The sequence below is a fragment of the Macrosteles quadrilineatus genome, unplaced genomic scaffold (assembly GCF_028750875.1).
Source record: "Macrosteles quadrilineatus isolate MER2022 unplaced genomic scaffold, UCM_ALF_1.0 Scaffold_4__1_contigs__length_99947679, whole genome shotgun sequence".
Taxonomy (NCBI): Eukaryota; Metazoa; Arthropoda; class Insecta; order Hemiptera; family Cicadellidae; genus Macrosteles; species Macrosteles quadrilineatus.
The window spans coordinates 40657956-40675454 of record NW_026542597.1 but is presented as its reverse complement, the minus strand read 5'-3'; the positions used below and the strand labels follow the sequence as shown (position 1 = coordinate 40675454).

Below are 17499 nucleotides of genomic sequence, written 5' to 3'. Positions count from 1 at the left end.
TTGGTGTTAAACAAATTTCTTTAGGCCATTTTTTTGGATACCGGTAGTTGTTATTTTGGTTGTACAAGAGACTCGTTATCAGATTACCTCTATCTGCTGCACAGTCAGGTCCAAAAAGGTGAAGTCACTCCTGACAGGTATGACAGACTTGGGCCCGTGACAGCCCATGGACGTACCCAGACCTCCGTTGAGCTTCACTACGATCAGTTTGCTCAACATCTCATGTATCTTGTCTGCTGACGGGGTCTCCAGAGTGCCATAGTCTCTCACCTGGAGAAACGACAGATTGACAATTAACATACCTATAGAATGAAATGAGTTATATTATCTTTCAGTTGTACATCCTTACCTTATACAGTAGAACTCAATTTATCCGGATCAATTGGGACCAGATGACTCCATTCCGATAATAAAAAAACTAGATGGTACGATTTTTCAATAAAAACGTATAAGACAGTGGCACTAGGCAGATGACTCATTGGTGGACAATCGATACAACACTACCATAGACTTGCCGCATGTTGGACACATTGGTCCCAGATTAAAATATAAAGTGATTAACATAATTTTATCCTATTTTCTGTAAAAAATTGTGACTGTTGATTTGATGTACGAGGCATCTAAACCATAACATAACAGGCATCTAAACTATAATCATTGTAAACTACTACTGTAAGGATTGATATGGGTTATGATAATATTATAAATACTAGGTGAAACCTGTCAAAATCGACAGTTACTTACAAGGCTTACGCTAATTCATCCAACTGCGATAAATTAAGTGAAATTATACATATTTTGAGCATTTAGCATTGTTTAAAGAGTAATCAGTGTAAAAACAATAATGATATTAATTGCGTTAGTTACCAAAAATGGTTGATCATTCAATGAATAAAATATTTCCTATACCGTACGTCATCGGAGTTGTTATTAGTATGTTATCTGGTACCTCTTCCTTTGGAAGAACCTTTAAATAGTATTAAAATCGTATTGTTGGATCTTTTGTAGTTAAACACTTCCGTCCACTCATGTCAGCCCTGCTTCATCTGTGTTGAAAAGACAAGATAACTTTTTGGTGGGGCTTGTATGAGGAAGTAGATTGCTGGTGATTCACTGTATCAGCTCCACAGAATTCCAAGAAATTATATTTGGGCTTTTCAAAGAATTGAAGAGACAGCCTTGCAGATTATGCCTTAGGGGACTTTTTAGTTCACACTTTCGTGATAAGATAAAGATGATTTTGGGCTCCCTTGGGATTGAGAGGGTACAACAAATATATTTGAAAAAACTATCTATTGATAACTGTTATAAATTGTGAAGACTACTATTTTTAAGACTGTCATTCAACAAGACTTATGAAGTTTATAGATATAAATTTTATTTTATAGTATACTCGGTGGTTCTATCATAAATTTCACTACACACAATCTACCTTGCTTTAAACATTACCTGAACTACCTTTTTACAAAAATGAATTTAAAGTGTAATCTTATTTGCCCAATGTAACATTTTTGAATACATTTTAATTTATTCTATAAGTTAATAAACTATTCATATTAAAAAAAAAATTATCGTAGAGATAAAGGAATAAAGGCATAATTTAGTTTAGGACTTACCGCTCCTTCTGGCAGTTTTTCAATCTTGCCCCAGTCTATGCTCGGTCCAGTTTCTCTCAGGAACCTATCAAACAGCCTCCGAAATCCATCAAACTCCTTCTGGAACTTGGTCCTCCCAATCTCTGGAGTCTTCTCCAGCATCCGCTCCAGTTCCAGCTGAAGACGGTTCTCCGCATCTCTCTTGGTCACCTCTATGAACTCCTGCGACCCTGATGGAACCCGTTGGTGGCTTCGGATCTGGAAAATAGTTGAAGTCATAGATGCTGAATTTAAAACATTTCTTACAAGAATACAAAGTCCTTCCTGTCACTCCACCTACTCTAACCCCCTCCCCAACAGGAATTTCAATACTCAGCCCATTGACAAAAAAAGATGAAGTATTGCAGTACTTTTGCGTAACAATCTTTGGTTGGTTTGTACACCCCAACGAGGCTCCTCGCCACTTACTGGCATCATTTGTGAACAGAATGACACCATTTGCAGCTCTGTAGCTGACATGTATACTTCGCTATGTCTCTGTAGAAAAACTATCGAATCTCCCGCCGCAAGTGAGTTAAGGTTAGTGATATGTTTTTGACTACAAGAATCATATCCAATGATGACATTTATTGCCAGAAGACTGTAGTTTATGATCCTGATACAATGATAAAGGGGAAAGTGCAGAAACAGTTTAGGGAGTTTAAAAATGGCCATGAAAATGTTAATTTAGGAAGGAATTGTGGTTTTGGTCTCACAGAAGACCACATAGGATTTCACAGCTATTTTTACACTCCATAACCCATTCCCGCACTTTAGCCTTCCAGTCATTGCATTAGGGTGATAGCCTTCAGTCATCTAGCGATAAATGTCAGCATCCGGTATGTTTCTTGTAATATAAAAACTTATCTGGCATGTGGCAAGAGACTCAATAGTTAACAAAAAATTTAAAAACACAAAGCGAAGTGTACACGTCAGCTACGGAGCTGCAAATTGTGTCATTCTGTTTACAAATGATGCAAATAAGTGGTGAGGAGCCTGGATGCAGCAGACAAGCAAACTACCATCATATTTAATACTGTAGAAAAGATATTTTCGCTGTTGGAGAATAGCGGAAACTTAGCAGAAAAGAAGGGCACATTAGGCCAATGCAAGGAGTCAATTGGCTAATACCAATTACGAGAGGTTCTGTCTTAGTTGACAAAAAGGAACTTTTTCTACTATTTTCTTAAGTAAATTACATAATACAATAATAGGTGGACCCGTGCGAATTCGCACGAATGATAAATTAGAATATTTTGAATGAAATGTATTTGGAACTAAAACTAATCAAGGACAGAATAATTAAGCTACATTTTAAAACATGTTCAAAATAATTAAAGATAAATACACAGAAATGTCTTTAAAAACAACATTAAGTTGTATGGATGGAATTTTCACTGTCAACAAATTGTTTGTGAGTTTCAGTAACGAAAACCCTTGCTGCGCCGAAGCTTTTTGCAATACTGGGTGCAACATATAGTTGTCCATGCGAAATGACCGGTTTTAGGGAGCTTCAGTGCTACCTTTCTAAAGGTTTGTCCCTGACTTTTGTTTATTGTAATTGCATTTGCAACCCAGATAAGGAACTGGTATCGTGTCAAGTTTAAATGGGAAAACTGAATCAGAAGGAGAAAGCCTAACTTAAATTTAAACTTAACTGGAATTAAAATTAGCTGGCCTTGGCTCGATCCTGTCAAAACTTCACATCCAATGTTTACAGGCCAGTAACTTTCATTCAGGTATCATTGATTATGCCTTTTCTTGTTTTAAGGTTTCACATTAGCATTACAAAGGTGCAAATTTTCAGAGCTATACTGTGTCGTGGAAGACCACTTACTTCAAGACTATTAAGGAATTCAACAGAAAACTTTAATTGTTCAGAAGCATCATTGGTGTTCACTGAGACCACGCTGAGATAAATTCTTTCTTTGCCTGGTACTTTTTTAAGGATCGCGTTGTCTTTTCGAAACAATCTTCATTTAGTGGACACAGAATAGCGGGTTGGCAGTAAGTTGTACACAGATTATATTGTTTAAAGTTTCACTTGAGTATATAAAATCAACTGGTGATCCAATGCTAAACAATCGTGAAGGTAACACAGATGCTGATTGTTTAACGTTACTGGACGGCAGTGTGTCATTGCCTACGTTCAATAGAATAGTTGTTGCAAGTTCCTCTTCTCCAGATAGCACTTGAAGATTCCATGTTAACTGCATTTGCGAGCGCAGAGTTTTACGATCTAATGTTCTCTTTGTAGTTTCTGCCCACATGATTTGCTCCATTAAGTAGACTCTGGATATAAAGGCTTTCTCGGCATGATAGTAGATTCACTTTTCCTTTCTGGCAGCAGGATGAAAATGCTTTGCCTCGTCCTCTTTGTTCTTCTTTAAAATGTAGTGCACCACATTTCTGACATTTTAATGCCATCTCGCTAAGTGAATGCTGCTGAATTCTGGTATTTGTCAGTGCAATTTTGTAAGAGCACGTTGCCACTAACTGTTCCAGCTCCACGTCTGGGCTCCTTTTTGCATTACTTGCCGTATATTGTCTTGCCGTGTCCGACCGTCAATATTTCTTTGTCGTCTCGTCCTTGGCATGTTTAAACAAAAATAAAATGTAAGACTTTTTCCCGCCGTTTTCTATATTACAGGCAACATTCCTTTGCCGGCTTTCTAGGTATTTTAAAAAACTAACTGTTTTTGCAAACTGTTTGCATGTCAAAACCAAACAAAACAGCTGGGATTAATTTTTGATGGAAAACAAATGTATTGACACCTGTTTCAGAATGTGATAACATTCAAATCAATCACAATGTTATCCTTATGGAAGGAACTTTGAGGGCAGCCCACACCCTTAAAAAGATATATTTCGAAAAAACCTTAAGCCAGTTTGCACATCTACAAACTTAGACGAACATTTTGGTATATAATATGTTGGGGTAAATCTTAAAACAAAAAAGCCTTATGCTTCACTAAGTTTCATGTAGCGTATTATTAATATAAATCTAGATAGATTGTCAAAAATGTCACATTATTATCAAATCAGAGAAAGTTGGTGGCAAAATAAATTGATTGATGCAAAATGTAGGCTAAATAAGATTTTAGAATTTATATACTTTTTCTAATATTTTCTCAGCATTTTCATAATTTTACTTAAAATTTCCCCATGATTAAAAAAAATATGTGACAAAATATAAGTAAAAAAATTACTAAAGGAGTAGAAAAGGCAAACTATTTATTCTATTAACGTTTTATCCTAATATACTTAAATAATATTTCTACTTCTAATTCTATTTCTAAATAAGGAATTAAATATTTCTTATCGGGTACAGTAGTTAAGAATGGACCAGAAATGAGTGACATCTTAATCAATAGTTCAAGTTGCTCTTTCCGCACACTTAAAAACCATCTCGAGAGTTACGTGTGACAAATTCAAGATATGTTTTAAAACAACAAGCATCCTTTAAATCAATTGATTAAAGCTGTAAGGTGTTCATAAATACAGTACCTAATAAAATTTAAAACAAGTTGGATTAGTTTAACTCGTTCTAAGCCAAAATTAATTTTTAACTGTTTTAAAATGCTAGGAAATTACATATTAATACTCTTTTTTAACAAAATAATTTTTAAAGGCCTCATGAGCCATTACTCTTCTGATTATTTTTTATGTAATTGTATAAGTAATTTTAAATTATTATGCAGTCAATAAAAATGATTTCAAGTAAATTATAACTCCTCATTACAAAATGGTTGCAATTGATTAATTGACCACAGTGTTACGTTATTTTAAATTATTTTAGCTGTCAATCAAAGTAAAGTAGGCCTTATTAGTTAAATATTAACTTGAAACTCTTAATACTACCACTACACTTAAAAATATTGGTTCAAATTAAATCCAATAATACATATTGCACATTAGTTTATTAATTGCCATTAGCTGCAATATAGTTCAGACTAAAAACTAATTAAAATTTCAAAAGTACCTGTATGTAAAAATATTAAAAAAAACTTGAATTAGCCTAAAATAAATGTCTCACACTTTTCTGACAAGGCATAATCAAGTACTATGCACGTATTTTGAAAATGCACAATAATTAAGCAAAAATAATAAGTGAACATTTTGAACCTGATAAGGTGACATAGGACCATTCACCAAACCACTTCAGATATGGCCTATACCTATCAGTAAAGATAACTACATTATTGTGTAACTGAAAATCATCACTAAGCTCAACAGCCAATGATACTTAAAGACTTTAGGTAAACAAACAACAATGCTCTGAGTGAATCTTCAGGCAAACTAATTCATCTGGTATTTACTTTGCCAATATTTATTTAGTAAATCATTACGTTTTACAATCGAAACTAAAATTTCATAGTTTACACAATTGAAAAACGTATAAAATTATTAGTTTTAAATTACATATAGGCCCTTTATTCTCTAGAAATAAAATATATATTTGCTAAAGGCAGTAAATTTTCACGGGATTAAATAATCAAATAATCAATTGGGAGTGTCATATTTAAAAGTTTGTTGTTAAATGTGTATTGAATTCGTTAAAAACCCCTTCTTGATGTAGAGATGCACACTTTGAGTCAATCATTGAACTTTTCCATATAAACTTTTATTACGTTTACGCTACGGTACGTATGAATTTGTTTTGATTTGATATTGGTATGACTAGAAAATGTTAGAGAGCGTTTGCTAATTAATAATTGTATTGGTCATTAAATGAATAATTGGTAAACACCAGGTTAACCGGTAATTCACCGCATTAACGTTGTAGTACAAACATCTGGTTAAATACAGAGTTTCGCGCAATAATAAGGTAGGCCTAAATCTTTGTGACATTTGTAGTAGGATTGTGTGAGCCATGAGCTTAAAGCTAAGATAATAAATATATTTATCAAGAAAACTAATAAATAACCCGCTTGTGCAAATGTACAAATTGAATCTTGCACCTGTTGGATTTTTTTAATTTAAAATACTTAAAAGTTAAAACTAAACCAAACTAATGTGTTTTAATGTATTTTCCTTAATTTATTTTACTGTTAAGAAATATTGTTGGTTACTTATAGCTCATTAAATATTCAAAGAAAATTAGAAATTGTATAAAATTAGGCCTAAAAGTAATTTGTCAGAAGTTGAAAATATAAAAACTTAATACATAATATTTCATGTAGGCTAGAATTCAATGTTTCATAAAAAATAAAACCTAAAATATTTTTAAGAGTCTGATTTGATTTGTATTGATTATTAATCAAAATGTCATTCCTATTGCTTAAAATACCTACATTCGTAAGGTCGCCATTTCAAAATAGCTATGCCTTAGTGAAGACTAGGCTTAGGCCAAATTGCTTTGTCTAGCGATAGAAAGAAAACAATTAAATAGAAATAAAATTTTTTAAACAAACTTTTTTCTTATCTGGCTGTTTGGAACAGTCCCAATTTATTTAGCAATAAAACAGTGAGTATTGAAAGAAAATTTATGTTAAGCCCATTCTTACGTGTTCATCTTTTAAATAAAAAATTTCTTGAAGTTAAAAGTTTTAATTTCTATGGACATAGCTTAGCTACTCTGAGGAACAAATCCACAGAGAATTTCACGAGTTGCAGAATCATCACCATTCCTAATGTTTGAATGTTCGTAACAAAATTTGGCTTTTGATTCATTGAAATCCCTAAACTACAAATGCATATAGAAATAAAATGGTTAACAAGGACGTTAGTCATTGAAAAACGTGTTTAGGTTTGTCAAACGAAAATTGTCTTATAATTGTATTTATATTTAAAATAAACCCTAGAAATTATATCAGTGATAAAAAACTATATTTTAATTTAACAATAAGTGACTTTTAAGTTCAAATAAACGACGACGTAATCAAGTGTACACAGATCCTCCAAAACATCTAAAAACGCGATTCAATTGGCAGTGATCCTAAACGAATTGCGCGCTTGTAAAACCACAGCCTACTTGATATTCAAGGTTGAGGTTAGGTGTTTACCTTGTCCAATTCCGTCTTGACCGGAGTTATATTGACGTTGACGCCGGACCAGCCCTGTGTGCCCGCCACCATGATGTTAGCTTCACTGTCACTCACACACTGACGAGTGACGACAACAATGCTAGTCGTATCTCGCTGCCACGTGACCTCTGATAAGCCGCGTCCATCAGCTGATAAACACCTGTTTACCCTACGATCGTTTCACAGCTGATCTAACGCCGGCGCTACTGAAACTCGCATAACCTACTGAGAACGAGATACGGAAGCAGAGATTCTTGTACACCTTGTACGCAAATAAATTTCACGGTCGGCGATTAAGGACATTATTTGCATGTCATTCTTTAATTTCTTCTGCGTTTGCTTTCACAACCACAACTTATCAGGTTAATTGCATGATTTTCAGAAGAATTTTACTGTCGTAAAACTAAAATCAAAATTCAAAATAATACATTTGGATGATTGTGATTTTATTAACTGAAGTCTTAAACCCCCTAAAAACAAACAATAATAAATACACTAGGTAAATATTTGTATTCTTCAAATTAGTTTGTCAGGCAACCTACTAATTAAAACTAAAATTGAACTATACTGTACTACCTTTCTCTTGAAACATAAGTAGGCTATTTTTAGCCATTTATTTGAAGTTTGTTTCGTTCAGAGTTTTGCTTTTGATTGATTAATAACGTATTAATCGACGTAACAACGTAGTAATTAATTGTATTGGCATGTATAAATAAATTGTTATGTTAACAAAAAGTTGAAAACGAGATTTCAACTTTGTGTCAAAAATACTGTATCATCAAACAAAATACTGATTGTGTAAGGGTTTTCTGTAACCAGAAAAAATATTTCCTCTAAAAATTAGGAATATAGAGGTTGAACATTTATCCTGAATCTAAATGAAACAACTGCTAAGAAATCAGATCGAGAGTTAGGAAGCTTAAGAGTATGTTTTTCCAGATTTGTTCCAACTCAATGCAATTGCAATGCTGTTAACCTAAACATATTTGTTAAAACTTACATTAAATTAAAATCACTCAACTGTAATAGATTTTTGTTTAATATTCTCAAATATAGTTAGAAGTATTTAGAAGCACAGGTAAATTTTTATGGGCCAAGTTATTTATCTTCCTCCTGGTACAATTGCTTGTTACTTTTAAAGGTACCTCTTTGCACTGATGCACAAATGAAAATATCATTGAATGATTTAATTTTTTTTAATATGCTTACTTAAGCATTTATTCAGATGAAAGGGGGGTAAAATTCCTACTTAGCTACTCAGATAATTTTACTAGTGGAGTCAGATTCTGTGGATAAAACACAGCGGGGGGGGGGGGGGGATGAAATTTGATACATCTGCACACAGCTACATCTACAGTTTTCTAAAACGTAAAGTTATAAGGCCGGAGGGTAAAAGTCAGACTTTTATTGCTAAATAATATATTTCCATTTGACTTCCATGTCAAGGGGGGTAAAATTCCACCAGCGATCAAACTTGAGATCCCTTAGGTTACTACGTCATAGTGATATCAGTTTTGCCTGGGATAAAATTCCAGGCGGTCAAATTCCGGAGGCCCAAATCAAATAATGACTAGACAGAATTACAGGAACTCAGGGTCTTTCAGGAGCCAAAAATATATATTGTTTTAATAGACTATGTTTCATAATCTTTTACACAACAAATATTAATTATTTAAGATTGGGACGCCACTATGTGCATATTTTAACCCAAATATGAGTGAAGGATGAGTGGCGCGATCTTGTAGTCTTGTTAGTGACTAAGGCCGACATATATCTTAGACTTAGCTGTTAATTAATAGCCCATACAGCTAATAGCACCTATAGGTCCAATTTCTATCCTGCGACTGTCACGACTCTAGACGCGCGGCTCAATTCCTATGCCGCGACTCCTGCGACTCCCAAGACTAGTGACTAGTGCAATTGCACTCTTGACCGTCATGGAATAAGGACAGTTGGCAGTGAATATATTACTTGGAGAAGAGGAGGAAAAGTAAATATTAATTTGCATGGTAAAAAACAACGAACAACCTAATCCATTGTTCATGGTACGGCGAAAAAAAGGTATTTAAGAGTATTATCATTCAGAGACCTCTTCTTAAAGTATTGGGGGTTCTTGGGGTTGAAAACGTATGGGTGGTGACGAACCAGTTCCATCATCTATGAAGGTACACACCTCAAACTCCGTATGTTAAAACTATAAATTTGTTATAGTTTCAGTCGCTCCAGTCGCGCGGCTGTAGACGCTCAATAGGAATCGGGTACATTTGATTTGCTTTAAAGCAGTCATTTATTTCAGCCTAGAGTCTTAACAGTCGCAGGATAGGAATTGGTCCTTAAGGGACCTACAGTTTATAGTAGAATCCGAACCACATTTTTGCCTTGGTATTAACGAAATTTTCTAATCATCAGGATAGTACTGCGGGAAGTCGTAGTACTCACTAGTGCGGACGTTAATCCACACCAGGGAGTATCGCATCCATAGTCTATGCATATAAATATCCACAATCCGTGACCTCTGATAAATATTGTCTGATAAAAGACTATTATAATGAACCAATCTGTGTTGATAACTGCTAATGTTTAGCTAAAAAATTGTGACTTAACATTTTTCCAGGAAAAGATATCAAGGCTAGTATAGTCTTTACTGAAGAGATTCCTCAAAGATAACATCAACATCGGGGTGGGTGAAATATTTGCTCTATTGTATGATTTTAATTGGTGCGATAAATTAACTTGTTGAAACTGACTGTAAAATACCCCCGTCATAGCAAACATGCACACTAAGTGAATTTCCATTTATCTGGCTGGATTTCAACTAAATAAAATATTCCCTTAAAATTGTCAGATTTATTTCTTGTTTAAATAATATTAATTTTAATGAGCACTTAGGTTTGCTGCTAAAGGGATTGTATTGAGGTGGTGTGTGTGTTTATATGGAAATGTTGAAAGCTTAGTATGAAATATACAAAATTGCCAAATGTGATTAAAATGTATTTATAAACAAGCAAGCTACAACAGTTTATTATTTATTCTCCATAAGAAAGAATAACATGGGAATTTAAAATTTAAAAATTTTGTATCATCTCCATAATCGTTAGGCATACAACAACGCTTCAATATACATAATTATTTATTTTTTTAAGCTCTACAAAATGGTTTGGAAAGAAATTGTGAAATTATGTGTTTTTAGGGTTAAAAATGGGGAAAACAAATTTTTACCTCATAAGCCCTCTGTAGCGTAATCAAAAGGTTATTGTAGAAATAATAAAGTGGACTGTATATGGGTTATTAATTTAATTTTGACAACAGAAAATAATGGACTTTTGGTATAATTTTTAACACTGAACTATAACTTAGTTATGTTACCACTTTGACGTTATTAAGGTCTTGAAAGAAGATCTGGTCGAATGTTGGCTCTAGTTGAGAAGATAATATGTTTCATTAATGTCCAAATGTTCTCACAGTAGGTACACAGAATTTAGAGTGAAATTAAAAGGGGTTTATTTAATGAACACAAAAGGAAAAGGTAAATGAAATAAGTCAAAATAAAAGGAGAGAGAAATGAATTATGTTACACAAAGAAACGATATTACAATAAGAGAGAAAAGTTGCACTTCTTGAACCAGAATGTTTTTTTTGGAATGTTTACATTTTTTAAATTTTATTATTGTATTGTTGTTGACATGTGGGGATTATTTTAATATGCTCATATGGTCAGCTGGCCTTTACTGAACATACCGGCCTCCATAAAACGATAGTTTTATAACAATGAACACCAAATTGTGTAAAAAACGGAGCACTGAAGAATATTCTGAATATTATTTACAGCTATTTACAGGTCCTTCCAAGTTGTATGGCTTAGTTTTGAGGGAGAGGGAACACTTTAACAACTGGTCTAGTAAGGTAACCATGTTGAGTCTTCAGATCAACAACCCTGACTTGTCCATCTGTGCCAGGATGCAACTGTGTGACACGGGCAAGGGGCCAGGACAAAGGAGGCGATGAAGAGTGGATCAAGACTAGATCTCCAACTTTTATGTTTTCTGTCTTATGAGTCCACTTGGATCGTTGCTGGAGTGTATGAAGGTACTCTAGTTGCCAGCGCTTCCAAATCCTTTGGTGGAGAGCTTGTACTAGATGCCATCTTTTGAGCCGAGTTAGTGGAATATCAGTATGGTCTTCTTCTGGAATTGATGCCAGCGGAGATCCTATGAGGAAATGTCCTGGAGTGAGTGCTGAACAGTCATTAGGGTCGTTAGATAATGGTGTCAAAGGACGGGAATTGAGGATTGCCTCTATTTGTGTAGTCAGAGTCATGAATTCTAGGAGAGTAAGAATGTGTTCACCCATGACACGGCGCAGATGATATTTGACACTTTTCACTGCTGCTTCCCATAGACCACCTTGATGAGGCGAAGCAGGAGGATTGAAATGGAAATTTATTTTCCTGGATGAAGTGAAATGCAATAGTTGATCTTCAGATTCTTTAAAGCGCAGGGTGTTTTTGATTGTTCGACGCAGTGCAGAATCAGCGCCTACGAAGTTCGTGCCACAGCCGGAATAGATATCTTTACAGAATCCTCTTCGGGAGATGAATCGTGTGAGTGCAGCGATGAATCCCTCAGTTGTTAAATCTTCTACAACTTCTAAGTGCACTGCCTTTGTCACAAAACAAACAAAAACACAGATGTAGGTTTTGATATGACACATTCCGCGGAGATTGACAACTTTCATGTCAAAAGGGCCACAATAGTCAACGCCACTGGTGGTGAATGGTCGAGCTGGAGTTACTCTTGCGGTAGGAAGATCTCCCATGAGTGGAGTGATGTTCTTTGGTTTCACTTTGAAACATTTTACACATTTATGAATACGTGTCCGTATGACTCGACGAGCCGAAAGAATCCAATAGTTTTGGCAAAGGATTGCTTGGGTCAGTTGTGGTCCGGAATGTAAGTGAGTAGTGTGGACAAAGTCTATGAGAAGATCAACGATATGGTGCTTCTTTGGAAGTACTATTGGGTGTTTGACGTTGAATTTCAGCGATAGCTTCTTAAGCCGGCCTCCCACACGAATTATGCCGGAAGCATCCAGAAAAGGGTCTAAACGTTGAAGATTAGAGGTACTGGGTTTGTTTTTGTGAAGTAGAGTCAATTCATTCGTAAAACATGTAGCTTGTACACACTTGATGATGGTACGCTCTGAGTTCTTAAGTTCAGAGACGGTGAAATGCCCATGTCTTCGGTCAGAGCTACGTGCATTGTGGATAAACCGCAAGACATAGCTTGTTACTCTAAGTAGTTTGGACCACGATGAGTACTTGGAGAGAAGATCCCATTCTGGAGGTTGGGTTGCAACTAGGACATTTAGAGGAGTAGTTTTACATTCTTGAATGTCTTGCAAGTTTATGGGAACGAAGCGATTAGATGGCCAATGATCATCTGAAAGAATTAACCATGGAGGGCCATTCCACCATAGAGGATGATCAATGAGTTGAGCGGGAAGCAAACCACGTGACGCACAATCAGCGGGGTTGTCTGTTGAGGGAACGTAGCGCCAGGAGTGAGAGGGGATCAATTCTTGGACTTGAGCAACTCTGTTGGCAACATACGTTTTAAGTCGATATGAGGGGGTGTGTAACCAAGTGAGGGTTACTGATGAATCACACCACAATGTAGTTTGAGAAAGGTCAATCTTTTCTTTGAAAATTGTACAACAGTAAGTTGTGAGTTTTGCAAGTAAGTGTGCACCACATAGTTCCAAGCGGGGTAGAGTAACACGTTTCAAAGGAGCTACACGTGTTTTTGCGAGAATCTGACGAGTGATGATTTCTCCAGTTGAAAACTCACAGCGGAAGTATAAGACTGCTGAGTATCCTACTTCGGAGGCATCTGAAAATCCATGGAGTTGTAAGGAACATGTGGTAGTGAAATGAAACGAGCGAGGGATCTTAATCTGCGAAAGTAGAGAGGTTTCGTCAACAAAAATATGCCATTTTTCGGCAAGTTCATTTGGAAGAGTGTCATCCCATTGGATACCCTGTGACCAGAGTATTTGCATGAGGGTTTTTGCCCACATGGTCACGGGTGACAAAAATCCGGTAGGGTCGAAAATGCGTGCTATAATGCTCAGCACTGATCGTTTTGTAGGAGGACCATCAGGGAGACTTAAGTTGTAAGTGAAACAATCTGAAATGGGCGACCAATGTAGTCCAAGAATGGCAAAATGAGGGTGATTAGTGGCTTCCAAAAAGACTGGTGTTTCTAGATGATCTTGAGGCAAATCTTGGAGTATTTCTGGGCAATTGGATGTCCATTTTCTTAGCTCAAAACCACCACGTGCAAGAAGTTCAATCAGCTGATCTCGTAGTTCTTTAGCTTCGTTGAGTGTATGAGCTCCACAGATGATGTCATCCACATACGTATTATCCCGTAAAACTTTGGCTGCTGCTGGGAAGGACTTTCCTTCGTCGTCAGCAAGTTGATGTAACGTTCTGATGGCATGGAAAGGTGAACTGCTTAGACCGTATGTAACTGTCGTTAATTTGTATGTGGAGATTTCTCGAGTCTATTGATCACGCCATAAAATTAACTGATACTTCTGGTCGTCAGGATGAACTTGAATGCAACGATACATTTTCCTTATATCGCAACTGAACACATAATTATGTGAACGAAAATTCAACAAAATGTCACAAATGTCAATTTGAAGTTTGCGACCGGTTAAAAGAATATCATTTAGTGAGACACCGGTACTGGTTTTGCAACTACCATCAAAAACTGTACGAAGTTTGGTTGTACTACTGGTTTCCTTCAGTACACCGTGATGAGGCAAATAGTAGTGTGGCTGCAAAAGATCGGAAGGGGATGCTTTGACCATGTGTCCGAGATGTTCATATTCAGTCATAAACTGTGTATACAACTCCTTGAAATTAGAGTTGGATTCAAACTTTCGTTCAATTGAGTGAAGTCTATGTTCAGCAGCAGATTTTGAAGTGCCCAGTGGTTGATGTTGGTCCTTGAAAGGGAGTCGAACCACATATGTTCCATCTGGAGAGCGGGAGTGAGTTGATTTGAAGTGATCTTCAGCGATGCGATCGTCTTCAGAGATAAGATTGCACTGCGGTACCTCTTCTTGTTGCCAAAAGCGAAGTAGAGTATTATGTAACTCGTCTGTAGTGGATAGTAGAGACGAATGGCATGAGGTGGGAGAAGAATTAGACAAAGTTGGTGCATTGCCCATTAACACAAATCCCAATCGTGTTCCAATAACGAATGGAAGGTTTGAGCCCAATGGGTAGGATTGATGAGTAAGAAGTTCTGGAAACAAAGCACCTCCTATGAGAATGTCAATATTCTGAGGAATATGAAAGGTCGGATCTGCGAGGACAAAAGGTTTTACTAGTTCGTAAACCTCAAAAGAGAGTTGAGTACGCGGCAAAGGAGCGGAAATTCTATCTAGAATATGGAAAGGTTGATTTGAAGCAATTACTTCACTGCCTAGTGTGGATAGTTCCAGGAGTGCATGTCCCTTTGTCGAGGATTGCGATGCAGAGATTCCCACAGAGCGGTGACGAGAGATGTTTAATAGCTGTGCTGCCCTCTCTGTCATGAAGTTGAGTTGACTTCCACTGTCGAGCAGACATCGAAAGACATGAGATATTCCATTAGTAGCGGTAATTTTAATGAGAGCGGTGCCTAGAAGTACCGTAGTTGCAGGCTGAGAAATCGAGAGCGACATTTCTGGTTGAGCAGAAGCGACTACAGAAGGTGTAGCAGTTGAAGGTTTTGAGGGTTTGGCCATAGGAGGAAGCTGCACCGACTTTACAACATTTTCGAAATGTAACAAAGTGTGGTGTTTTTGTTTACATTTAAGGCATGTGCCTGTTGAGCGACAATCTTTGAGTGTGTGATTGCCAAGACATGAAATACATTTATTTTGCTCTTTTACAAGTTTGTAACGTTCGTTTGGAGATTTTTTAGCAAAAACCTTACACATGTAGATTTTGTGATCGGTTTGTTGACAGGCAAAGCATGATGGAAATGTCTTTACAGAAGTGGAGTGATTATCTGAGCTTACAAGTGCAGTATAGCGGGTGCTTGGTTTGGAGTAATTTTTACTAGATGTGAGGGCAGGCTTTGAATTAGCCTTGTGACAAAAAGTTGAAGAGTGTAGGTTGGCATCTTCACTGTTTGAGCATTCTTCATTGAGAAATTTAATGATTTCGTCCACAGATGGTAACGAATGAGTTTCACATGATTTGAATGAGCGGTAATGTTCAAGTTTTTGCCGTAAATTTCTATCAAGTCTACGGAGCAAATGAGCTGACAGCAAAGGATTGTCATTGGTAGTGATGTCACTTTCTAAAGCAATAAGTGATTGTGTATGTTCCAGAAAATTATTTAGAAATTCACGTATTGATTTTGTATTTTCAGTTGTAGCAATGGGAAGATCCAATATGGCATTTAAATGTAAAGAAGTTAAGCGTCTGTGATTGTGGTATCGATCGCGCAACAAATTGTATGCGATTTCGTAGTTAGATGCACTGATGTTTAAGTTTTTAATTAAATTTAGAGGTTCTTCAGTTAGACAGCTTAGTAGGTATTGAAATTTTGATACTGGAGACAGAGATGTGTTGAGGTGTACAGCGCTATCAAAAAGATTGATGAAATTAATCCACTCGGCTGAGTTTCCCGAGAAGGTTTTCAAGTCAAGTTGCGGTAGGTGGACAGGTTGCATGAAAGCAGTACAGTTGGAATCATTCACCATTTCTTGAGGGGGAGATTGAGGTTCGTCAATAGGGATTAGTGACTCTATAGTACTACAAAGATGTATACATAATTCACCAATAGTGTTTTCATCATCATTTAGAATAATGCCATCGAGTTCTTCGTCAGAACAATGTTCTAAAACGCGCCTGAAATTTAGTTCAAAGTCGTCTCGCTTTTTCCTGATTTCATCTAAATAGTTATGAAGTGATTTTATTTGCACAGAGGATCGGTTGTTTGCTTTAGCACTTTCATTAATAGAATCTATATTTTCTTGAATTTTTCCAAGCCTAACTTTGAATTGTTTGGTTAGTCTTTTATAAGTAGAAACCTTAATCGGGCCTAGGTTAACAGAAGCCATCATTGAACACAAATACAGTCAAAATACACAAGACACAAAAGTTATTTCACTTCGTTACATAAAACAATGAATTAGGCTAGTTCAACTTAAATAGTTTGTGGGCCTAAAACTCGGAACCAATCAACAAAAAATATAAACACTGAAGGATTGGTATAATGTTTACAAAATGACTATAATGTCACAGAGTCTTTCAGTCATTGGAGTAGGCCAAGATAGGCTAAGGTGAATTAGGCTACTGTGATCTAGAGAGTGAGAGAGATAGAGGTAGAGGGAGAGTACACAATATGCGGGAACGACAATATTGAGAGTTTATGAGGTAATGTTCGTCTTTAATCTTCACCAAAAGTCCACATAATTAATCCAATCAATTGGTTAATCAACAATCCGGCTCGAAGGACCAAAGATGTAGCGTAATCAAAAGGTTATTGTAGAAATAATAAAGTGGACTGTATATGGGTTATTAATTTAATTTTGACAACAGAAAATAATGGACTTTTGGTATAATTTTTAACACTGAACTATAACTTAGTTATGTTACCACTTTGACGTTATTAAGGTCTTGAAAGAAGATCTGGTCGAATGTTGGCTCTAGTTGAGAAGATAATATGTTTCATTAATGTCCAAATGTTCTCACAGTAGGTACACAGAATTTAGAGTGAAATTAAAAGGGGTTTATTTAATGAACACAAAAGGAAAAGGTAAATGAAATAAGT

The 17499-nt window shown here is 36.0% G+C and overlaps 1 protein-coding gene across 3 annotated transcripts in view; it reads right to left on the bottom strand.

Moving 5' to 3' along the window:
• LOC128992355 (UTP--glucose-1-phosphate uridylyltransferase) overlaps positions 1-17499 on the bottom strand; it is a 37292-nt gene that overhangs the window by 8140 nt on the left and 11653 nt on the right. For 2 of the 3 annotated variants that reach the window (XM_054415897.1, XM_054415896.1), the window contains exons 2-3: positions 1617-1853; positions 88-270 (exon numbers count right to left, since the gene is read on the bottom strand). In XM_054415897.1, coding sequence (XP_054271872.1) covers positions 88-270; positions 1617-1853 — 420 coding nt within the window. Of the gene's footprint in view, positions 1-87; positions 271-1616; positions 1854-7639; positions 7782-17499 lie in introns of those variants that run through there. The other variant, XM_054415895.1, reaches the window with a different exon arrangement.